Raw genomic sequence first — 26,345 nt, forward strand, 5'->3', positions numbered from 1 at the left:
GAAAAGGTAACATCTCCCATTCTCAGAGCTAATTAGCTAATGTAAGTAAGCATTGGCTTAGGACCCAGTGTCCAGATGTGAAAGATCACTCCTGACTCCCTGCAATTTATCAAATGCCTCTATCAGATATTCCTTCTGTGGAGAAGGCATGATAATTACTTAAGAGTTAGAGACCCTTCATGAAGAAGGGAGCCTTGAGAATCAGTCCTTCCTTAACTGACTGAGCTGAAATCTCATAATGCATGCAATGCTCAGACCAGAGGCATTTTATTGCATTTGATAGATAGCTGAATTTAGAACGTGTGGCTGAGATGATCAATGTAAGGGCTGCTTTAAAGGCTCAGAGTGCATCAGGAAGACCCAAACCATGGTGCTCGCCTCTTACGTACAATGTATTACGGGGTAGCACAGAGGAGAAGATGAACTTGAAAAACTGCACTTGGTGTCTGGAACCTACTGACAGCTAAGTAAATATCCCTACGTTCTGTTTTGGGTAGCATTTGAAACATCATTATGTTTCATGTTATCCATTTCCCCCTACATTTTAGACAGCTAAAGCTATCTTTATAGAAACAGCCATAAAAGCTCCACCTAAAGAAAGGTTTTTTCAGCTCTTCTTTAATTGAGGAATCAGTCATTAAAAGCCAGTAGAGACACTATTTAAAGGAGGGAATGATGACAGACTCAGGGTTCCTAAATGTTGCCAACCTGGAAAATGTATGGGCTTTAATAGAAGAAAGTACGTTCTACACTGAGGGATGCCTGCCAGGAAACCACCCATGACTCATGGAGGTCATTGCTTCCCTTCACACCCACAAGCGTGCTGAGCGCTGAGAAAACTGGAACTGGGCTGAGCTTCACAGCCAGAGTGGCGCTGTCCATGGTAGCCACTAGCACATCTGACTATTGGGCACTTGAAATGCCACTGGTCTGAGCTGAGATGTGCTCTGAGCATAAAATGCACACTGGATTTCCAAGACATAGTATGAATAAAAGAAAGAGAAAAAAGTAAAGCATCTCCCTATAATCTTTTTGACTATACATTAAAATGATATTTGTAATATTTTGGGTTAAATAAATTATCAATATGTTATTAAAATTAACTGCACCTGCTTCTTTTCCTTTTCAAATCTGGCTACCAGATGTTTTAAAATTACATCTGTGGCTTGCATTTTATTTCTAGTGGAGAGCCCTGCTCTAGAGACTGCTCGAAGTGATCCTCTATTGGGTCAGCCTACAGATGCACTAAGACGTTTGACCATCCATCTGTATATGTAATTGATCAGGTCATGGTACATGGTGATTACTTATGTTATATAAGACTCTGTCACCCAGACTAGAGGGAAGGGTGTTCCTGCTGCCTTTGCAGGAGGAAGCTGCCTCTTGTGAGAGGGCCATGTGGCCAGGAGGTGAGTGCAGGGCAGAGAAAGGGAGTTGGGTGTTGAAGTGGAGGACAGGTTCCTGGCTTAACCATGATACTTACAGATGAGCCCTTACACACACACCTCCACCCTTTTTTTCATCCATATAGCTTACACATATAGTCCTGCACTGATACAAAAATGCCAAGGGACGTGAGAGAGGGATGAATGATTCTCTAATTTATTTGCACTCTCCACTCATGAAAAGCTGCAGATGATACAGGGAAGCAAAAAAAAAAAAAAAAGTGTCATTTATTCAGTGATTTATCCCATTTCTCCTTATAAAAATATACCCCCATGGCAAAGATTCCCTTAATATCTATTCTCCTTTTCTTTCATAGAAGTATAATTGTTTGGTATATATTTAAACATACAGAATAAAAAATATATATGTTTCTAAGTCTCACAACAAGGTGAGAATATCTGGCTGGATTTTGGCCAATGAGAATGAGCAGAAATGCATGTGACGGTTTCTGCAGACTCTCGTTAGCATACATCTGCTAGGTCTCTCCCTGTTTCTTCTAACCTCCTCCATCCAGTCACCTGGAGTTTGGACACCACCGTGGACTATGAGGATGGAGGCGTGACCATAGTGAGGACAGAGTGAGCCTTGAGGAAATTTTCATATCTGAAACAGACCTGCCATCCTTGTCCTGTACTGCCTAGCTCTTAACTTCTGTATAAGAGAGAAATCCACTTCCATTTGTTTTAAGCTTCTCTTGGGTTTGGTTTTCTGTCACCTAATTGTTATCACCTAATTCTAAACAGTTTATCTCAAATTCTCCTATTTAGGAGATTTCAGGACTTTAATTTTTTTTGTTTAATGCCGTACTACTCCAAATGCTCTAAAATACATATTTCTTTAAAACTGTGTTTTTAGATATTTTTTATTGTTCTCTAGACACAGTCTGTTATCGTTCTAGTACGCAGATTTAAAATATACATCCTATAAGAAAACTCTTCCTTAATTATTTCTTGCTGCTATAGCTCATTATTTCAGAAAGTTAAAAGTAATAAATTGAAAAAGAGCTAAAGGATTAGTCCATGAAAATGAAGGTACATGTTATTAAAGCAAAACAGTTAACAGCTGGGAGGAAGAAAGAGGAGATGAATATAGTTGAGTGTGAAAAAGAGAAGTGGGTGTGGAGAGAGGTGAGGAGGCTTCCACGGGAAACCAGACCAAGGACCACACAACAGACAAAGACCCTGTGGGAGAGCTTTCTCTTCTAAAATGATAAAGTAGGACATTAGAATCTATGGGAACAGGAAGTCAAATGACTCCTCCTCTAATTACCTCTAAAAGTGAGCAGTTGGTGGTCCAGGGGGATGGAGGGAACTGTCCCACCATTAGCCTGGATGGAGCAAGCACCTGAGTGTTTGACACCAACCAAATCAGCGTTAAGCTGGGGCCAACGTGCTGGGAAATTGTTTTGAGTGTAGATGAGATTTGGGGCAAAGGGGAAAAAAAAGGAAAACTTCTGGATTCATAAATAAGGTAAGAATCAAATAATATCCTACTCAATAGTCCCTTTATGTTACTCTAAAATATCAATTGAAAGCAGATGCACATTTACTAGTTTTGTCTAGTGTGGGCTTTTAAAATAATGACATATGTTCCTGGTATAGAAGAGCAAGAAAAACATTTGAAAATGAAAGCATATTTTTTCCTTAGGGCAACGATAATACCTGTAGCTTAGTCCTCATTTGTAACTGGGGCATGAACCTTACCACCCTTTCATGGGAATAAGGATTTTGCTACAGTTCCTTTGAAAGCCTAATGATGTCGCTTTAGTATTAGTGTACAAATAGTCTAGGGACCAAAAGGGGAGGGACGCAGCCATACACATTTCCTGACCAGAGATGGGTGCTTCTCCAAGAAGGGAAATTTTTCATGGGAAAGGGCCACCTGCAACCAGACCACACGCCCACTCTGCCCTCAGGATGCACAGATGCTACAAAGCTGTGTTTTCTACATGTAAAAAGCCACCAAGTTGTTATAGGTAAAGGTACACTATACTAAATAAAGCCTGCGATCTAGTATTTTAGCTTTGATGAAACTAGCAATGTATTTTGCAACTACTTCATTTCACAGGATATAACTTACACTGTTTATCTTGTATTGTACCTTTTTACAACTGGAACATTTTAAAATAAAAATTTATGAATCCATTCACTTGAAAAAGACTATAAGGAGGGATAAGATATTCTTATATATGAAAGTATATAAGAATATACTTTTTATTCCTTGTTCAACTTAGTACTTTTTTTTCTTCTTCCTTTAAAACTACCAATTTGCATAAATTATTTTATGGCCAAAATGCAAACAAAACAAAATACCTAGTTCTTCTTTTAATTTTATTGATTCTTCCTTAGTAAAATAGCCAAAACAGTTTTCTGCTGGGTTCACTATGGCTTCTATAATTCTGGTAGAATTCTTCACGTACTTCACAGAAGCAACAAATACATACTTTGACCTCATTGAAGAAGATGATGATAATGCAGTATTTTGCTCTTCTATGTCCTAGTTTAATATGATTTAATAATAAAATGATGGCTTCAGATCATGCTAACAAACTCCCTTTATCACTGATACTATCAAAACCCAAGAATTCAACTTCACTACTATTGCAAAGTGAGAATTTTTAGATTTGTAGGGACATGCATAAAGTTTTCCAAAGCATCTGGTTATGTAACATATTTTCATACATATGCAAACTGTGTATATAGATAGATGGATACCAAGTTATATCGAGTATGTGTGTGTGTTTGAATGATTAGATTTACTCATGTATTTCCTGAAATTTAAAAACCACAAATATCCTTGGAAATGTTTGCCTCCTAAGAAATTTCAAAAAATATTTCTTGTTTACTTACATCACTATGAAAGCATAAATCATCACCACGTTTTGCTCTGCCTATACACAGTGCTTTGCACTTACATCGTTCAGAAAAGCATGCCAAATGTGAGTAAAGAGAGTATCTGGGCAGACGCAATCACATAGGCCTTACCTCGGCAAATGGGCCGGTGGTCACTCCACGCAGCCAGAGTCTCCGTGACCCTCTGACACGTTATGCTCTTGGATCCCTGGAGCACGTAATTGTCCTCACAGGAGAACTGTACATTTGCACCAACCCTGAGCAATTACAAAACCAAAAAACAACCCAAATTATTCATGGAAGACTTCTTAAAAAAATCATCACAGTGTTGCTACTGTGTTATGCCGTCAAAACGATATTAAACATTAAGCGATCCATTAGTAATTATTCACAGATACAACCCTCTAATGCAGCACAAGACCTGGGTTCAAATTTCCGTTCTGCCAACTTCTGCTAAATAAATATATGATCCTTAAGGTATCTTCTCTAAAATTAAGACAATAACAAAGGTGGCAGGACCATGTTTTGTGGCTTAAGTAAGAAAATGCATGTGAAAGAAGTGAACCCTGGAAACAAAACAAAGTTGGATGTCATTCCACGTGGATAAATATCTTACCAAAAAAAAAAACTGAAAAAGCCTGGGTTAAGAAAATGTCTCAGTACACAGAAAGACAAGTGCTGTATGATTCCACTTATATGAGGTATCAAAAACAGTCAAATGTATAAAATCAAAGACTGGAATGGTGGTTGCCAGGGGCTAGGGGGAAGGGAGGCAGAGGGGAAATGGGAAGTTATTAATTCAAAGGTATAAAGTTTAAGTTAAGTAATATAAATAATTTCTAGAGATCTGCTATACATCATTGTACCTATAGTCAACAGTAATGTACACTTAAAAATTTTAAAGAGATAAATCTCATGTTAAGTGTTATCATCATCATTATAAAACTTGCTTGCAATGAAAATCAAGGAAAAAAATGTCTCAGTAAAGAATTTGTTATCATTGCAAACATTAATTATATTAATTATATTCAGACGGAGGCCAGTGCTATTATATTTCAGAAATACATCTTATAGGAAAAGAATAATTTTATTTAGAAAAAAGCAATCCATCCAGCCTAGAGTTAGATGAAAAACTGCTTTGGCTCCAGAGCTGCCTCTGAAAACATGAAGCCCTAAGGTTGTAAGCAGTAACAAAACGTGATTGCAGAATCACAAACCAACAGGTGCATGAGAAGATGTGAGAGGCATACATCAGGTCTGAGCACACCCAATCACTTCTTCTAAGGCTGTTGTCTGGCATTGAGTTGAGTGCAGCATTATTTTATTATCTGACAAGCCTATTGTTACAAGAGGAAATTCTACCTGTGTCTTCCATTTGACAAACCCTGACGTTGATGCTGACAAAAATGGGAATGAAAGAGAGTCTTTGAGAGAACATATGCATAGTTGCCCATGTTATGTGTAAAGTTATTAATAGATAAAAGATAAGGAAAAAAATAAACAAATGCTTTCCTTTCCTGCTTATTGAAAAAGTCTAATCTGGAATATCACAGTGAACATTATTCCAGTAACATTACAGCAGCATTTCCCACACTTCTGTATAACACTCTCAGAGGATCATCACAGATGTCTATAAAAATCATCAAATCAGGGTCAAATCAATTTGAAAAATTCTGGATTAAACAAAATTAAGCATCTTTCTTTTCCAAAGGGGACCTTCAGTTTACTAAAATTTAATATGCAAAATGTGTTTCACCTACTTAAGAGAATGTAAAGTATGTAGAATTTTCCAAATTTATCTGGTCAGGGAGCCCTTTTGCACTAAATATCCAGGGCAACTAGAATTCTATGAAAGTAACCTGCAACTTTACCAAATTCACTGATGAGCTCTAGTAGTTTTCTGGTGGTGTCTTTAGGATTTTCTATGTATAGTATCATGTCATCTGCAAACAGTGACAGTTTAACTTCTTCTCTTCCAATTTGGATTCCTTTTATTTCTTTTTCTTCTCTGATTGCCGTAGCTAGGACTTCCAAAACTATGTTGAATAAAAGTGGCGAGAGTGGACATCCTTGTCTTGTTCCTGATCTTACAGGAAATGCTTTCAGCTTTTCACCATTTAGTATGATGTTAGCTGTAGGTTTGTCGTATATGCCCTTTATTATGTTGAGGTATGTTCCCTCTATGCCCACTTTCTGGAGAGTTTTTATCATAAATGAGTGTTGAAAATATTTGCAAATGATGTGACCAACAAGGGATTAGTCTCCAAAATTTACAAACAGCTCATGCGGCTTTAATATCATTAAAACAAACAACCCAATCAAAAAATGGGCAGAAGATCTAAACAGACATTTCTCCAAAGAAGACATACAGATGACCAAAAGGCACATGAAAAGATGTTCAACATCGCTAATTACTAGAGAAATGCAAGTCAAAACTACAATAAGTTGGGCTTCCCTGGTGGCGCAGTGGTTGAGAGTCTGCCTGCCAATGCAAGGGACATGGGTTCGAGCCCTGGTCTGGGAGATCTAAAAAGAAATGATACAAATGAACTTATTTACAAAACAGAAACAGACCCACAGACTTAGAGAATGAACTTACAGCTACCAGGGGGGAAGGGTGGGGGAAGGGATGGTTAGGGAGGTGGGGACTGACACGTACACACTGCTATATTTAACATGGATAACCAAACAAGGACCTACTGTATAGCACAGGGAACTCTGCTCAATGTTATGTGGCAGCCTGGATGGGAGGGGACTTTGGGGGAGAATGGATACATGTATATGTATGGCTGAGTCGCTTTGCTGTGCACCTGAAACTATCACAACACTGTTAATTGGCTATACTCCAATAGAAAATAAAAAGTTACAAAAAAACAATTCTATGGAAGTAATTTTGAGAAACACTGTGTTATAAGGACATAATATGTATTATTTTTGAAAGGGAAAAGTGGAAAAACCAAAATGTAAACATAATTCTAATTTTCATTGTCAGTCACAGCAGTTATTTAAAACAGCTATACTTTTTAGACATATACATCATAATTTCATTGGCCTTTGGTCTTATTTAAACTTCCGGAACCACATTGAATAAATGAAGTAAATCTAAATATTTGGTTTGAAAACAACTATTATATCTCCGTGTTCTCTATTCCAGGCCCCAATCTTCAGTTCTCTTTGTTTACCTAAATTTCAGTTTTCATACTTTTTCATCATTCTTTCAATATATTTTTATTGAATATTCACTGTGTGCCACACCCTACTCCAGGTACTAAATATGCAGAAATTCATAAGACCGACAAAGTCCCAATCTCATGGAGATAACATTCTAGTTAATGGAGGACAAAAAAACAAACAAACAAATCAAATAAGAAGAAAATGAAAGTGTTGTTAAGTACTGTAAACAAAATACACCAAATGATGCGATTAATAACAGGTTAGGGAGAGTCGGGATTTAAGAGTGCTTCAGCATTTTTTATGATCCTCTCAAACTAAGGTGCTAGTATCTCACACAATTTCTAGGCATGGTCAAACATAAAGGAAGGAAAATGAGATTATTGCTTCCCTTTGGCAACCACTTACTTCAGTTACCAAAGCCTATCATTCATAGTTTTGATGGAGTGCACTCCATTCCAACAAAATGTCCATCTTTTTCATACATGCTTTTCATACATCAGATCAACTTCCTTTAGGTATTCAATTGTGTTAACTTTGACTACTCTGTCTCATTTCTGGCAATATATTATAGATTTATCATCCAAAATTGGAGAAAATATGGGCAGAGTTTATTTTTGGAAACCATGAGAAATATGAATGACTATATTATTTTATATATATTTGAATGAATACACTTCTACAAAAATGAGCAAAATATGTAACGATATAGAGAAGAAAAAAGCTTGATAAAAAATTGTTACCCCAGATAACAGTTATCTATATAAGTATCTGAATCTGTATATCAGGAAAATTAGGCATAAAACTATTTTTAGAGTGGTAATAGAATCACAAGTACACTTTTGTTTCTACACTGCAATAATCGTAGTACTTCTGATTTTATTACAAGCTAAATTTTAAAGTATTTTAAAATCCTACTATTAGATTGCCCCATTTGCTCTCACTCATTGAGACAGAACTCCCTCACACCTAACAAAGTTCACACTCTCCTCAGATTTCCAGCAGACAAAAACTACAGAAGCCTCTTCTACCACAGAAGGTAGAAGACTCTTCCTAATGTTCTATAATCACTGTAGTGTATCACAGAAGATCTAGTCCAGAAATCTCCATCTGGGTTCTGGGGAAATCAGTCCTCGGTATGTACAGAGTCTGATATGGAACTCATTCTTTAATTTCTGTCCTTAATTTTTGAAACCTTTTGACAAATGACTGGAAACAACAATTGATAAAATAGTGAGGCTTCTCTACTTTCAAAGCATTAAAATTATTAACAAGAGCCGCCTCTTAGCTTGACGGCAGGTTGGAAAACAGAGCCACTGATGGGTAAACTCATTCCCAAGAGTGGAGATGAGGAGTAGTCTCTGCGTTGTGATGAACAGGGCTGAGCTTGAAACTGATGATGATCCAACTTCTAATTTATTATTTCAAACTTTTGCTTTGGTTTTATCTAGCACTTGAATCAGTTCAATTTAAAATCCATGCACACTTTCAGCTTCAAATATATAATAAACCAAGCTTTTATTTATGATTTGATTTTATGATTACTATGTTTGAAGGCATATGTATAACATTAGGAAGATTAATTGGTTTTCTGGAAAGCACTCAGAAGAAAATAACAGAACAAAAGAAATTAGTATCTTCCCATTGGCAAGTAAATTTAGAACACCTAAGAATTATTCTGTCATACAATTTTGATAATTGTTAGTAGCTGGAAATTGTCAAAAATAACAGAAAACTGATTTTGTATAAGATCAAGATAAATTGTGTATTGATAATAAATATCCAAATGGCAAATTTTAAGTTAAATAGTTGAAGCAGAATAATTCGGTGTTTTAAATATAATAGAACAGAATAGAAAAAAAACACATTTTTCACTTCTTCAATGCTTAGCACTTCCGAAAGGCTCATCATTCAAAGTTTGAATTATGAAGACATTTCATTTGTCACCATCTACTTGACTTTACCTATAGTTTAAAGAGACTTTATAGGTGAATGAGCTCTTTCCAAATATGGTTTTCCTAGAGAATGGCTATCTGTGCATTTATTTAAGATTGGTACTATAACTATTTCCAAAAAAACCCCACACACACAAAGTAACTTAAAGATTAAACTAGAATCCAAAACAGGATGTGGACTGATTTAGCTGTGATGTGTAACTATCCATTAATTCGGAGATGACTCTGACCTACCTGAGTGGCTAGATGGGCAGACCCCACCTGTTACCTCAATCCATGCTGGCTGGTGTTGATTGAATCTACTGAAGCAACTAGTTTCCCCATTTAGAATTTTCTAAATGGATAAACAGATTGATAGATTGATATAGCTGATACATAGATAGATATCTGTCTCTTTGTTAAAAAAAAAATCCAGCTCAAACAACATACTTAAAGATTCATAAATACAAAAAAATAGATACTATTTTTAGGCATCAGGGGTAGGCATTTACACATTTTGCATCTGCAGCAAAAAGGAGAAACACATTATATTATCCTGTTTTCACATTTAAGCAACAGAAAACACAAAAATTAGAGGAAAAAACTTTCTTTAGAACTAAGTTGAAGTCAGGATTTGCTGTATTTCTCTTTGTAAAATGAACACAAATGACATGGGGAAATTATATTTGGAACCACACTGTACCAAAGGTATAGATACCTTAACTATTTTTTTTTATGTATAAAAAGGAAACAACTGAAATTTTAATAAATTTTCAAAGATTTTGTGTGGGTCATCAAGAGAATTTAGAATCCCTAGAAACCCAAGACACAAAGGTCACCTACGCTTCCTCACCAGTTTTTTTTTTTTAACATCTTTATTGGAGTATAATTGCTTTACAATGGTGTGTTAGTTTCTGCTTTATAACAAAGTGAATCAGCTATACATATACATATATCCCCATATCTCCTCTCTCTCTTGCTTAACTATTTTTTGAGAAGAACTGGAACCATGTGGCAGGATAATATGTGAAGTGGTAAAGGGCGTGTGTGTGTGTGTGTGTGTGTGTGTGTGTGTGTGTGTGTGTGTGTGTGTGTGTGTGTGTGTGTGTGTGTGTGTGTGTACACAGGCACAAGGACGCACACCTGTGATTTTTCTCCTGTATTTTACTTACACACTAAGGATGCTGATACTGGCATAGCACGAAGTAAAATTATAGGTGTCTAACTCCAGGTGTGTGAAATACGTTTACAGGAGCAGTGATGATACACTGTTCCCCATTCCTCATTCCCCACTATGAAACATAAAAGCAAAGCAAAACACAAGGCCAAGCTGAGGCAGGGGAGGAGAACATGGAGAGCCAGAGCAGGCAGAGATGTGATAGGTGGTGTCAGGGCTGTGGAATGCAGTGCCCTGGTATCCGCCGCACCCTGGACCAGGAAGCAAGTTGGGTGAGGCAGTGGAACAAGATAGAGCCCTGCCTGGGGCAGTGTGTGGGCCCCCAGGGCTAACACAGACCCATTCCCCTTTCCCAGCTGTGACCCCATGGACAAGTCTGTGTCTTACGGCACAGCCTCTCTAAAGAAGAAAAGGCAGCATGGGAGCCTAAGACTAGGAGGTGGAGCCCCTGGGCCCTCGAGTGACACAGCAGGTCGTCCCCAGGGTGCTCATGCCTCTTGAATGTTGGCTGTGGTTCGCGGAAAGGAAGCCCCAGACTCAGAAACATCTCCTCTCCAAGAAGAGGACGTGCGCCCAGCCAGGGGCCCGGGGACAATCAGGACAGGGATCCGAGGGGCAGGGATAAGGCGGGGAAACCATGCCCACTCCCCACCATTGAAATGAGGGCCTTTCCTTAAGCCCTGGCATAACATCATCAGCAGAGGGGGATGGGAAGTGAACAGCTGACTAAACCTGATGGACTAAGAAATCACGGATTTCAGAAACTTTAAGAGTGAATAAATACAATTTTCTGACTCAGACTAAATGGGGATATTGAACAAGAAATTAATTACAGCCCCAGTACAAAGATTATGTTTTGCACTCTGAATTCATGGGCCTGTAATTAAACCTCTCACATGCATTGAAGCTGACTTTGCAAATAATAATATTACTCTTCTTATCATATACAAGTCCCCCTCCTACTTTCCCCATCTCTATTGCTCCCTCCTCCTCTTTCTCCCTCCCTCTCTCATTTTTCTCTCTCTTCCTCTTCCTCCTTCTTACTTCTTTATCATTAAAAAATATTTACTTCCCATAAATAAAATTAGTTATACAGGTAGTTTCCGGAAGTAGGTGCTAAAGCTTCCAGAAAACTGCAGTAGGAAGAATTTGAAGGAATTTTTGTAACTTTGGAAGAAAAGAAATGACACTTGATACAAGAAAAGAAATGAGAAGAAAACTGTCAGGAACACTTCCAATGTTCTTCAACATCTTTAGTACATTTAGACTCAAGTCCTCCTCCTACAAATAAAATATCCCCACTGCCTTAAATAGTGTCTGGCATATCACAGGCACTTGAAAATACATGCTGAACAAATGGAAAAAGACAAGTCACTTTCCTGAGGCTACATGTGTCAATCTGTCAGTAAAATGGGACTGAGAAATAATGGTAGCAAAGAAATCCATCTACTCTTCATCCTCTTCATCGGCCTTTATTACACCTCACCTGCATTGGTTCACAACTGGTTATGGTCAGGCTTTTAAGCACTAGGTGCCCTGCCAGTCATAAGGATGTATTGATGAACTACTGGGGGCAGGAAATACTTCATCAAACAACTACTGGGCAATGAGGTAAATAAATATAAATTACTATGGGAGAAATGATTTTGCCTTCAGTGAAAAGGTAAAAAAATGATATTGCCAGAAACTGAAATTTGGGTTGGGTCTTAAAAGATCCATATAATTTATTTACTTTTCTCAAAATGAGTATCTGTGTCCTAGAGTGAAACCCACCACAGAAAGCCCCGTTGGTGTCAAAGTTGGTGATCTGTTCAGGGAATTCCAAGTAGCCTGGTTTGTCCAGAACAGTATTCTCCAATTGCTGTTCCAAAGAGGGGCCCATTCCTTCCTGTTCCAGAGTTTTTCCCCTTTAGACTTGGGGTCCTCTCCTGATTCACCCCTTCTCCTTTCCCTCTCTTTGAGGTACAGCTTAGCTCTTTTACTACTCCACACAATGTTTCTTTTGAGAAATATTAACCTAAAGGCCAGAAGTAGGAAGGGTATGAGGCTTGGAAAAGGCCACACAGAGAGGCAAGTTCCCAGGAGCAAGGCTTCCTGAGGGAAAGCATCATGTTTCACTCACCTTGAAATCTCTCACAGCCTCCAGCAGAGTTTATTGTGCTTATGATATCCCTGAGATAGATGTTCGTAGAATGATTGCACAGGACAAACAGGAGACAAAGGCATGAATTCAGACCATCTCCTAAATGTGCAACCAGCCACCACAGTGCCAGGCTGCAGGGCGTAAACCCCAGCAGCAGCACGTGAAACCCATCTCTGCGGCCCCCTTGCAAGCGCGTCTCTGTGATTACACGCCTCTACTTCAGAAGAAGCTGTTTTAGATAACCTCACTGATTCTCCGATAAATGAGTCGTACTCCACTCGGGAAAGGAACTTTGATACTGAACCGTATGTTCTCCACTAACGGCCAGACTGGTCCTAATACATTCGACTGATTTCAGGCTACAAAGACGGTCCGAGTAAACTGACCCCTCACTCCTAAGACGTCGTCAGACTACAATTTGCACAGCCTTCCAGACAATGGCATCATCAGAGAGCTGCATGTGCGGCTGCTGTGAATATCGCAATGCCTCTTACTACCCTTTTGATTTTCACACATAATGTGTCGTTTCTGGGTCATTTTTTCTTTTTATAGTGACAATTTTTAGACTCATCTCCTCAAGCTTGAAGGCAATTTAGTACCACTAAGAATGCATTAGAGAGTAGATGGATCTCTTTAGCCTAAGGAAAGAAAAGAATCTAATATTTCAGAGGATTTTTAGATATTGTACGTTAATAATAGCACAACAAAGACCCCTAACCGCGATCAGAATACAAGCAACATTAACGCCGTGAATGGGGCTTCAAATGACCAGCAATCTTCAGACTCTGAGAGCTCTCAGATGTGCAGCATTTAGAAGAATGTGTGAATTTTCCCACGAGGAAATTTAATTTGCATCTTCTGAGTATACGATAAGTTCATGGGGATCCACTATTTAGCAAAACAAGAGGACATTTTTTGTCTGACCAAGTAGAAATATTAAATCCTCAGATTCACCCCCACCCATTCATACAGAGGCAGAGCCACTACTGCACTATTTCTGGAAGGAACAGGTGGGCAGGGAGAGGGGATTCAAGTAAGCCTGGACCCGCATCAAGGCTCTAGGAGAAGCTGATCCAGCACTCCCTTCTCCCATCTCAGTTCATCTCTCTGTGGCCCCTCGGCCGCTGCCTGACAATCTCCTGACGCCCTGGGAACAGTGGCCTCTACGTCTTTCTTTCACTTGACATTTGGAAGCCAAAGAGGACCCCGCAGACTCTGGGCCTTGAGCTGTTTTATGAGCTGTTCTCTTTCCTCTGCAGCTCCAGAGAGAAAGCCTGGGCGCTTCTCGGATGGAGGGAGGGGAGAGCGCCCGCAGCCTGTGGACAGCTCCAGCCTCAGCCAGGAGGGCGAGCAGCGACTACTGTTTGTTTTATATGATGACCAGGCCCAATGAGTGGCAGGAGTGGCAGGAGCTAACCAGGCAGGGAGGGAAACAGTATCATTAACCACTTACTTGGGACAGGCATTCATCCAGGGCCCCGGGATGAGTCGTCACTGGAGGTGCCTCAACCCCACTTTGAGAAAAACAAGACTCAGAGGGTCAACTGCTCCAGAGCATGCAATACGTGGATTCAAACTGTCTTTTTTTCTTACTCTGAAACTTATCACCTGTACTTGTGATTGACCAGAAAACAATTGCAAATACAGAGAGGCTGCACAGCAAAGATTTTCCTCTAGGCTTGTATCTACTCTGTGCAAAGCCTTCCAATATTCTGAATCATCCTGCCCTCCTTGTTACAAAAAACTGATGGACTGACAATGGAAAGATCCAGGACAGACAAGGTAACCCGAGCCAGGGCTGGTGTGTGCGTAGCAGGTGCTGGACACGTGGGGTGCTCCAGGCTTGCACGCGCCCTCTCCGTCTCCCCATCTGGGCCTTGCTCTGTCCCTGTGGCCGTGAAGCCACATCCCAGGTGCTGCTGTTGACCACAGCCATGGGTCTGGGGGCTCCTGACAGAAAGGAGCCACCTCACCCAGGTGCTGGCTGGACCGAGTGCGTCAGGGCTCTGGGCTCCACAGCAGCTGCCTGGAAATGTGGTGACTATGGCCCTGAAACGTGGAGAGGCTTTGGGGACATTCCTGCCCAGTGGGAAACAGTGCTGGAGGGGTTGCAGTGAACAGCGAGGCCCCGGCGGTGCCCCCAGGCTGTTAGGGCACCTGTGAGACTGAGCCAGCCGGCTGCTTACTAAGTGTGAATGGCTTCTCTCCTATTCGCCATCCCTACGTTCTGGGCTTACTCCCATTTCCCTCCCTCCTGCTTCCCTGAGATTGAACTGCCCCTAACACTTCTTACCTTGGGCTGATTTCTAGGGAATCCCAAATAAAGTGGGGAACCTGAGTCGATGATCAGCCTCCAGTCAAGCCCCAAGACCTAGAGAAAGTATCTGCACCTGGTAGCCCAGATGTTTAAATCGCTGTCAGTAAAACACAGCTCAGCTAGAACAGAAGCCTGTGTTCTTCCTGATTGTGAGGTCCTGGGGCCAAGGATGGTTCTCCTCTCATGCTCCTCAAAGCCCTAAATACGCCTTCTCTGTTTCTTAGCAGACCTCCTCTATCATCTGCCCCACTTCAACCCAATAAGGAAACGTCTTCTTATTACAATTTCTTCTCCTCCGTCTCACATTAATACTGGGTCATTTCCAGGAATGACGTCTCATATTACCTAACACATTTAGCACTGTAAGTAGGACCAAGCCAATCTGAGAAAAGGGCAGATCAGGGATCCTGGGGAAAGCAGAAAAGGTGTCTCGGGGCAGGTGATGCTAAAATCACACCAAGCCATGTAGGTGTAGAGAATCAAACCGTAAACACCACCTGCACAGATGGATATGCCTGGCTTCCTCTCACACCATTTTCTCTATGCAGCTATGGGTTTGTTGGTTGGTGTGTTTGCTTTAACTTCCTTTCGTTTAGACTCAGCCTTAATGTTTATTTTCACCTCTAGGGAAGAGAGGCAGGAAGGGTTCTTCCACCTCTGGGTCTCTGCATGTGCTTCCGTCTGCCTGGACTGCCCCCACCCCACTATTTTGTATGGTGGGATGGGGGCAGTCCTTCTCATCTTTTGAGCTCAGCTCTGAAGTTATCTCCCTAGAGCCTTTCCCTTCTATTCTGTCTACAACAGAGGAATCCCTTTCCTGATCCTTCTTTGCTTCTCCTTTTATCTCAGGAGCATGTCACAGTTCTAAGGGCTCGGCTCATTTTGGTTAAGGAAACCAATGAATTAGTAAATACAAGGATGGGTTCCTCAATCTCTCTACCCATGGCCCCAGGTAGTGATCTGCGTTTTCTCTTCCCCTCTTCCTCTGGGAACAAAGACTACAAGCAAAGCAGCACAGCTGTGCGGCTGCCCTCATTTACTGCCGTGCTCCATCAGTGCCCTGGAACCAGCCTTCCCAGCATGTGCCCTGCTGCTCTCTACAAGCTGGTCCTTCCCACCAGCCCAAGAATCTCCTGCTCCTTTTCTCTTGTCTGTTATCCAAGTCTGATCTGAGCAAGATCTGATGAACTGTCCCTACACCAGACTATGCAATGGGACCAGATGGTGATGCCTTGCCCTCCCAGAGGGAGTCCACTTCATCAGAGCAAGAAGCTGCACAGCAAAGTCTTGGTCCCTAGGATCCCTCCACAGCAAAGCCACGGGAGCTCCACCCTGAGGGCACCCTCTCTGCTTCCCGCAAAGGGCAGTGTTGGTTCTAGTTCTTACTGAACACTTAACAGAAGTCTGCTCTGTAAAGAGAGCTGAGGAATTAATTTAAAAACACACATAAAAAAACTGTAGATGGCATCAGTAAGCTAAGAACTGACAAATCCTCATTTCCTAATCTTCCCACGTGCCTGCCACCTGACTTTCTCCTCCCCTCCTCTCCTCCGCACTTTTACAAATAGGAAGATTAGGGAGCCCTCCGGATGGAATTTAGGAAGGTGGTGCAAAAAGAATGCAACTGACAGGTAAAGGGCGCAGACTGGTTTTATCAATATACTGACCTCAGTCAAATCCAAAAACTACCTAACAAATTACCCTCTCTATTAACTAACTAGCTACCGTAGAATATAAATATGGAAACATAGAAAGTCTCTAAACCAGCAATTCTCAGCAAGGGTCAAGTGCATCAGAACTGAAAGGGAGCCTCACAGAACTTGTGTAAAATCTTATTAGACTATGGCAAAAACATGATCAAGAGACACAGAGCTTTATAGCTCTGATGGACCACAGAAATCATCATCTTCTATTTCTGCCCATTCCTTTACAGATGAGGAAGCCAAGAAACAGAGAAACAAACTGTATTAAAGAAGGTCATTTAAAAGAGTGTTAATATTTAAAGGATCCCTAAAATCCCATTTCTGATGGTCATGATAATGTGGGTTATTAAAAAAAATCAACTATTTATTATTGCATTTTGAAATTAAGAAATTGATGTATGCTTCAGTAACAATGAACAATTCTCCCAGAAAATGGGAGACCATATTAAATGGGTATCATATTTTGACAAAAATTAATTTACTATTACAGATACTTTAAAGACTGGGAGAGAGAGGAAGAATATTCCATGAATTCTACTCAGTGGATTCTTTATCAGAAACAGCTTTAGCCAGATAAATGAGATCTGAAACATTCCCAGTGTGCCCTTTTTCAAAGGGACGTAAAGGTTTCAAATAGTGTGAACAGAAAAATATTGGTTGTGGTATTTCATTAAGTGGTTCTTAAAAATACAGTCAATGCTCCTTGAAAGAGCAGTAGTCACTGGCAAATATCTTTTCTAGACTACTTCAGTTTCCTAGTGATAGTGAAAGTGAAGTGCTTGCATTCAGTAAAAGGCATAGAAAAGCGTTACGTTCCTTAAATATTTTTCAAATTCTAAAAACACTTTGGAGCCTGTCAGGGGACTTTGGTGCTGAAAATCCAAATGCAGGGTGTTAGGAAAGGTCTACACTCACCAACCTGTTTTATTGATATGGAGACCCTAGCAGGGATGCTCTGTCGCCCTCACCTTGTTTTTTCCACTTGTGCAGGTGAGTAAAGAAATCATTTACAGACCCAACCCTGCATCCAGAAATAAGCTAATGCTTGGGTTCCAAAAAATAAAAGACAGTTCTTTGACTGTTCTCCTGGGAACACTGAGTGCAAAGGGATTATGTCATAGGAGGTGAATCTTTTCCAACAGGAAACTAGCCTGAGTGTTTTTAAAATTTCCTGTTGCTCCCATTATAGTTCCCAAATTTTGCTTATTAACAAAACACCAAATATGGACTTAATTCGAACTCTAAAACATTTTTAACTTGTTTCATTTATTTTTTTCTAGCTCTGTTGAGATATAAATGACTTATAACATTGCATAAGTTTAAGGTATATAGCATGATGATTTGATACATGTATATATTGTGAAATAATCACTATAATAATGTTAGCTAATGTATCCATCACCTCACATAGTTACCATTTTTTGTATGCACTGAGAAGTTTTAAGATCTACCCTCTCACAACTGTCAAGTATACAATAAAACATTGTTACGTATCATCACCATGCCATATGCTAGACCCCAAAACTTGGCTCCTTTCATTAGTAAACTGATTATTTCTTTAATTGATGGGGAAAAAATCAGGCTAAATAATATAATAATCTCTTAATAATAGTAATAATGAAATCTATATTTTCCTCCTGTCATTATGATTAGCAATGATGTACACAAACTATCAAATAGTAGGGATTCAGTGTTTAATACAGAATATAGAAGAAATAAGTAGTAGCTTATTTCTCTGTAATAATTATATTCCTGAAAATTTACCTGTAAATCAAAATTTTGCATATCAAAACAACACTTACCATTGCCTCACAATATGTAAATATACATGCATTTCTTACATAAAATAGAAGGAAATGACTTAAGAAATATTTACTGAACACTTGCTATGAGCTGAGAACTACGCTGGGCACTGGGAATGAAACAATGAACAAAACCAAGTCCATTCCTTACAGAGCTTACATGCTTGTGGAAGAAAGAGCATAAACCTGTGTTATGTGTAGTAAATTAACACTGTAAACACAGGCAGGTATATTATCTTGGGTCCTGCTCAGTGCTGGGAAGCAAAAGTAAAGCAAGGAAAGCATAGAGGGAGGGAGGGGTGTGAATGAAAAGCATGTTTCAGAGACTATGTTCAGGAAGAGGCTCTGGCGTCAAGACTGGAAGGAAGGGAAGGCTGGATCATTATAAGATCTGGGTCATCCATGATCGGCATTGAGTAAAGTATCTCTTATGCTATTATTATATATTGTGAAGATGGACAGTATCAACACATCACGGAAAACATAAATAAATAGAATCACAGAAATAAAGAGCTAAAGGAGAGAACTGATATTAAATATAATATCAGAATTTCAATTAATACGTCTGCTCCAACTTTAAAGTATAATTGAATTTTTTCCATTATAGCAAGTGGAAAAAAATAGGAAGCAAGAAAAACATTCCAACAAGCCAAGAAAGCAGGTGTATGTACAGGATGGAGGGAAGGAGAGCCCCCTCCCCACCCAGACACCTCTCCACCATTCTCCCCATCCACGGAGAAGACTATGTTCTCTCACTGACACCCTGAACGTTGCAACAATAAAGCCTTCAGTAGCTTACAATTTACCTGTGTTTCCCTCATTCCTCCATCATTTAAAAAATAATTCAATGAAAGAACTTAATAAAAATCAATTCTTAAAGAAAATAACACCATACTTATTTCCTGGTTTATACACAATCTCTAAGTACAGTTCTTAAATATTTTCATGTAAGAAGAAGCAGTAGCTCTGTTGTCACTGAGACTGAACTACAAGAGAGAAGTAATAAAATGCACCACAGCAATATTTTAATAGCTGTACATAAAATCATCAGTGTGTCACAAGAAAAAGAACACAGTTGAAGGTGGGAATTAGTAGAAATGAGCATCAGTTTATCAAGAGACTTGGGTTATAGATTTTTTTCTGTTTCTCACTGATTGTGTAGTTTTCCATTATGTACCTCAGTTTCTCCTTCCACCTGGCACCTCTTAACTTCATAAAGTGTATTATACAAGATCCCTTGGGGAAAAAAGGGGGGCTAAGACATAGCAACAGAAGTTATTAACTTGAATGGTAATATATAAATGCCAATAATATAAGTTAAATATTTAGTTTTGAAGTCATAACTATCACTCTTTCAACTCCCAAATTCCATTTTGAGCACAGGTCGTGTTTTAAGAAAATGTCATTGATCTATTCTCTGACCAAGGGTGTTAAAACTTAATTGGTTTAGCGGAGTACTAATGAGGCTATGATTGTACATCCCTAGGGATAGGCTTGTTAGCTTCAATTTAATGCAATTCAACAGAAAAATAGTGTCTACCCTGAGGTGGGCACAGTAATGAGAAATAAAATCAATAATCCTTCCTCTTTCCCTCGGGCCCTCATGATCTAACATGACAGAAACACACATCTAACATAAATGTATGTTTCTATCATTCTAAGATGAGTCTAAGATGATAGAAACAGAAATGGGTGTCACAAACACAAAAGTGCTGAGAAAAGTTGAAATAATGGGATGAAGCAAGGTGGGAGTGTCCTGCAGATAGAAGCCACCTGTGCGGGTGGAGGAGGGCAGAGAAGACTGGGATACACACCACCTTACAAAAAATAAATCCTAGGGAGGACCACGGAGCATCTCAGTACTTCCCAAGCTGGCCTCTCCAGGCTGCTCATCTGTTCTGTACTAGCCTGCCCTACTCTACTTGTGTCTCTGAGAACAACCATCATGAGAACAACTGAGAATAACCATCATGGGTGGTCTAGGTGGGGCAGGAAGGAAAACCATCCTTGGTGAAGAATGTGACTGGGGATGGAAAGCAGGAAGACAGACCCTGAGGGTACAGTGGCTAGTCTCAAGAGGAGGGAGTTTTAGGATAGGTACTGCAGCTCGTTTAAATCTAGGGTTGCTGCTAAATGGGGTTTGGCTATGAAGGTTAGTGAGGGCAGTTCATATGAAAGGAAAGGAGAGACATCAGGGAGGTCCCTATTACATGTTACATATGATAAAAGATTTTAATGATATATCTTAGGATTCTAAATGTACATAAAGAATCTGTAACACGTGAAGGTATGCAGTGTGTATACAAATATATAATATTTATGTAATACACATGAAGAAAACTGTAAGGTCTGGCAGTGAGTAGCATGGCTGCTGCTAGCCAATGAGAATGCGACACCCCTCTCAGTAATCAGTTAGGGCAAGTTATCCCTTGTGCTGAGCAGAGGCAACCGCAGGCTAAAAGGCATGGCTCTGAACACTGGGCCTCAAGGTCGGATTTCAACCGTATCCTGACTCCTCACTTGGCTGCTTTGTGATGTCCACACACTGCACACCTCTCTCCAGGGGTCCTGCATGGTAGGTGTGAAACCATTTAGTCATTATCATTTTCCTTATTACAAACCACTAAAGTCAAACCTTATTACAAAGTTTGAGGTCAGTAAGATCCAGTTTCAAATCTCAGCTCTAACCATGATTGGATATCTTATTATGTTGAAATTCTGAATTTCAACAGCTGTATTTGCAAAATGGGGATAATTATATTTGCCTGTACACAGGCTATATATCCTACTAGCATAGGAAACAGATGAATAATAAATGCCAGTATCCATCCATAAATTCTCCATCTCTACTCCAACTCCATCCCTTATATATTTGTATTTGAATTGCTCCATCAATCTATTCATTAATATTCAGTTCTAATGAATACACTTTGTCTTTAAGAGAGCAACTGATGGTGAAGAAAATTGTCAGAAAATTGTCCATGGATTGATCTAAATTCAAATAAGAAAGCTTTGTACTTTAGGCTTCAATTATTTAGAATTCTTTATAGATAATACTGGAATGAATATTTAGATTTTCTAGGGAAAACAAAAGATTTCCAAAGAAACAAGAATAATAGTATAAATAAAATCAGATGAGGAATATTTTACCAACCTAATAAAGTATACTCTTTTCAAACAAAAAGAGCCCCAAATTACACATAATTACAGTGCTAACTACAAATGAATTCCATCCACTCCTCTTGACAATGTTGGTTATTAGTTTGGATTATATGTTAGTCATTCATTTTGATTATAAGAATTTAGAAAGAACTGAATTGCCTTTCATTAAAACCAGTCTCAAAAAGACTTTAAACAGTTAAGAACATCCCCTTTCTCTGTTTAAAACATGAACGTTTACAGTGAGCTTATTATATGCTAGGCACAGCCACATGTCATTTCAACTAATGGGCCTAAGATACCTTTCCATAATGATGAAAATCAGAATGCTCTCCCCCTAAGATCAGGAATAAGTCAAGAATGTCTCACCAATTCTACTCAACCTTGTAATATAGGTCCTAGCCAGCTCCTCCAGGAAAGAAAAATAAATAAAATACATTCAGATTGAAAGGAAAAAAATAAAACTGTCTTTATTTGTAGTTGACAGGATCATCTAGGAAGAAAGTCCTATGAAAAAAAAGTCGTAGGAACTACAAAAAAAGTTCATAAAACTAGCTTATCACAGTTCTGTATGTATACATATAGGTATATACACACTGCACACTCATAGATGGCAAAATAATAATATTTACATTTTTATGTAATTTTATAGAAAATTTGATCTTTATATTATATTATTCGATTGCCTTAAACTTGGAGACATGTAAACAGCACAGAGATTCCCCAGAAAACTAAGAAAGTGAAAGACTGAAAGTCTCAGCTGAGATACTCTTTCCCTTTCTTGACTCGCCATGCACACACCCAGCTGGCTTTCCCCACAGACACATCAACACAGCCCCAATGGCTAATGCTTATCCTGAGTTAAACAGCTGCAGGAATAAGGCTGTTATAAGAATGAGATAGAGTAAAGGCCAGCATATTCACCTCAGATACTAATAAAATCTTCTATTCTTGCCCTTGTGCTAAACAGATACTGGCCCTGAATGTTTCTGAATTCCTTGTTAACTTTTGAAGATTAAACAGTTTCTCTGGCTCTCTTTACCATACGATGCAATTTGAACAGTTTGCATAGTCAGACAAAATTTAATTTGCGTTGTTTTAAAACAGAGCTCTGCCACATAGACCAAGGAGGTTTCTGAGTTTCAGGGATGACAGAGTGCTGGATGGGCAATCCCCTCATACACAAGTGCCTTGGACAAACACCCTTTGAGTTCTTTTGCACCAGGCACTATTCCAGTCACTGATGAGGCAGAGACACTAAGATACTATCCCCATCCTGCAGAAGCTTAAGTTGGGTGGAAGAAATGGATGTGTAAAATGCATAATGCAGAGTCACTGCTGTAACTCTAATGGAGGGATGTGTAAGGCTTTTGGGAAGCAAGGTTTGAAGGACACTTTCTGGTAGGAGGTGACTTTTGAGATAAGAAAGGAATACATAGGACAGAAAGCTCCATGGGTTCTAGCCAAGAATGTGTAGATTTCATCTATTTGCATCATTTTAAAAGACATCAAATTCTTGAATGCCTTCAACTGACAGCTACTTTACATTTGCAATCAGTAGTTTTCTTTCTTAGCTGACCACCACAGCCACTGGACACAACAAACCCCCTGGGGTGCTAATAACTACTCATAATCACCCCTGCTCTGGGGAACTTCCTTGAGCCGAATGGAGGAAGCCAATGATGAAAGGCAAGGGTGGTGAGCCCAAAATGTAAACGATTTGTTCCCTGAAATTCCCCATAGATTGAGACTGAAGCTAATCTCCAGTTAAAATCAACTTCCTGCTCAGCTTTCTACTCTGATTCTATCCTGCTTTCTCTGTTCCCCATAACCAGAGGGCACTTTTCCAAAAACCACTTGAATAAGAGTCCCCATCTCAGGCTCTGCTCCAAAGGAACTTGAACTAAAATACTAACACCTTAATGTAAACTCAAAGTTTGTGATATTTAAACTGCAAACATTCCAATTGTCTATTCCATTTGCAACATGACAGAAACTACTATGAAGTCAAAAGTATTTCAGTAGCACAGCTATACACTTGTTTCCTTTTCATGTAAAAAAATTATATATCATTTTACCTACTTCATTACAGCCACCCTACAGACAATTTTATTATTTTTCTATCCTTTAAAAAAAAACACTGCTACTCCAATTTCACTGAATAACATTTCTTCTTCCTTCTCTAATAGTATCACTACTTTCTTTCAATTTTCAGCTCACTTTAGTAGGCTAAACTCTACAAACATCTTTTCTTGTTTCTTTCTCAAAAATAGTGAGATTATAAGAAAGATAAACATATATCTTACTCCCCTTTACTCTTTGATTTTGCAGCTTACTCCTAATACTAGTATCCATCTTGTAAGTTGGAAAATGTTCAATTTCTTGAACTAATTGAAAGGAATGCAAAAATCTAGAAAAAATCACTATTATAATCACTACTACATTCATAATGTAACAACTGTAAAGCATTCTCTGGTAATGATAATGCAGTGAAATGAATCATAACATCTTCTGTCATAAATTGCATTGACTGTCACTCACATTATTATAAAAGTTTATTTAATGAAATAATTATGAGGCTATAGTTAAATTTTTGTACCATCTACTTTTTAAAACATTAACAAAAATGCATTTGAATATGGGAAGGTAGCAAATTAAAAACAGAATAAAACCCCTGGAGACAAATTTTGATCATATCCATATAGAGTTAAATTTTTAATAATGGCTTATATACTGAAAGGTACAAACTCTGGAGTATCTGGAATTTTTCAGCACAGTATGTTTTAGAATTCTACAGATATTATAGATGCATAATAATTGAGAAATTGTACCTTTAAATTAAAAGGAAAAAGAATTAAAACTACAAGATAAAATTATATATGTGTTAGAAAATAACATGTTATTGAAATAATTACTTCATCTCCTACCTGAAGTCCGAACCCGTTCTTCTGCCGTTTTCTGGAATCCCAGGATCTGGACACATGTCAGAGACCAAAGCAACACCTCCTTGAGTTACTGTAATAGAAAGAAACATTATTACACTTTCATGTAGCTGTTCAGAAAATATCCAGATAATAAGTTTACATTAGGTAGATTTGTTTCTTAAATGCTGATGCCTTAACATGTGATTTCTTTAAGAATTAAGATAGTTTAGCTAGATTAAGATAAACCTATTCTTATTCCTGAAAAACAGACTTCTTACCCAGGATGCCAACAGCCTTTGGTTGGAACTCTTTCCTCTACTAAAGAAGTCTAAATTTAATTTTAAAACATTTTCTCATTATGATCACCTTTATGACACGTTACAATCAATAGCATGATGGGAAAAAAGAGCATCATGCCATAAATATCTTAGCTTATATAGAAGAAAGCTTTCATTCATTCCCATGGATGAAATGGAGATGTTAATTATCTATTAAGATCTATACAAGAACCTGCTGTATAAAAAATATATACGTATATATAAATAAATAAAATAAAACTCAAAAATTCAAAAGAAAGATCTATACAAGAGATATTTTACATAAAATTACCTATTATATCTTAAACCTCAAGGGTGCTTATCACTGAAGTAAAAAAAGTAATGGTCTTCTTGTGCAGATGTGATTTATTTTTTGAATCTGTTTTATAAAGAGCCTTTCCTCCTGCTGGGATGTTGCACAGTCAGAATAGTTTTTAAAGGATTCATTTGCTTGTTAGAGTGGCTGCTACTCCAATAACTATCCCACTCTATCTAATTAGTGTAATCCAATCAAGGCAGTTCCCTCTTTCTTTACAGAAATTTGTTCAACGGTGGTTGTGACTCAATTCAGTTCAATGATGCTTGAGAGGAAGCCGGCAGGAGTGTTTCTGGGGAGACGTTCCTGCTAGCTCATAGAGATCATCTCTTCTTCACTCTGGACCTTACCATGTTTGAATTTCAAATGTGTAACTGTTGGTACCATCTTGCTATAGTTCAAAGATGGAGGCAACAGCATGAATAGAAGAGACTGAGCAAGAACCAGGACCCCTGATATCATAGTTGAGACAGAAACATTGACCAACTCAGAAACCTACACTAGCTCTGAATATCCTGTTGGATGATTCAAATATTTCCTACAATTCAAACTCATTTGAATACATGATTTTATTATTTGCACCTGAAAAGCATTCTTACAAATATAAATATGTTCACATATATTTTGAATAATACCATAAGAAGGAAAAAAAAGTCTGGGTAGATACTGAAATCCTTAAGCATTTAATTAAAACTATGCATAAAAAAGGCACTAATAATTATAGCAAGGTTTAGTTTTTATTGCTAAATTAGGATGAAACTGTGATATGGATATAACCCTTCATTAAATACCAATCTTACCAGAATATAAAATTTTCTTTCCTAAGTATTTAACGTTCTCAACTGAAAAAAATAATCCCGCAGGTTGGGCAGTGAAATTAGAAGATGGTGGAATAGAAGCTCCAGGCCATCGTTCCCCCATGTAAACATCAGACAAATAACTATGGGCTAAATAACTTTGTATGAACCCTGGAAACTAATCAAAGATCTACAGCAACTGGGCAAATGCCCAATGAAGAAAAAGCCACGTTCATAATAGTGGAAAATTTCAGGGAATTTTTACGTGCTTTTGCCCCACACCTTCC

At 38.6% G+C, this 26,345-nt stretch overlaps 1 protein-coding gene across 1 annotated transcript in view; it reads right to left on the reverse strand.

The window, feature by feature from the left end:
* CSMD1 (CUB and Sushi multiple domains 1) overlaps nt 1–26,345 on the reverse strand; it is a 1,790,960-nt gene that overhangs the window by 497,297 nt on the left and 1,267,318 nt on the right. The window contains exons 8-9 of the mRNA XM_082374695.1: nt 24,632–24,719; nt 4,431–4,555 (exon numbers count right to left, since the gene is read on the reverse strand). Of these exons, the coding sequence (XP_082230821.1) occupies nt 4,431–4,555; nt 24,632–24,719 (213 nt within the window). The remainder of the gene's footprint in view (nt 1–4,430; nt 4,556–24,631; nt 24,720–26,345) is intronic.

This window comes from Balaenoptera borealis, assembly GCF_965194805.1.
Source record: "Balaenoptera borealis genome assembly, chromosome: 21".
NCBI lineage: Eukaryota > Metazoa > Chordata > Mammalia > Artiodactyla > Balaenopteridae > Balaenoptera > Balaenoptera borealis.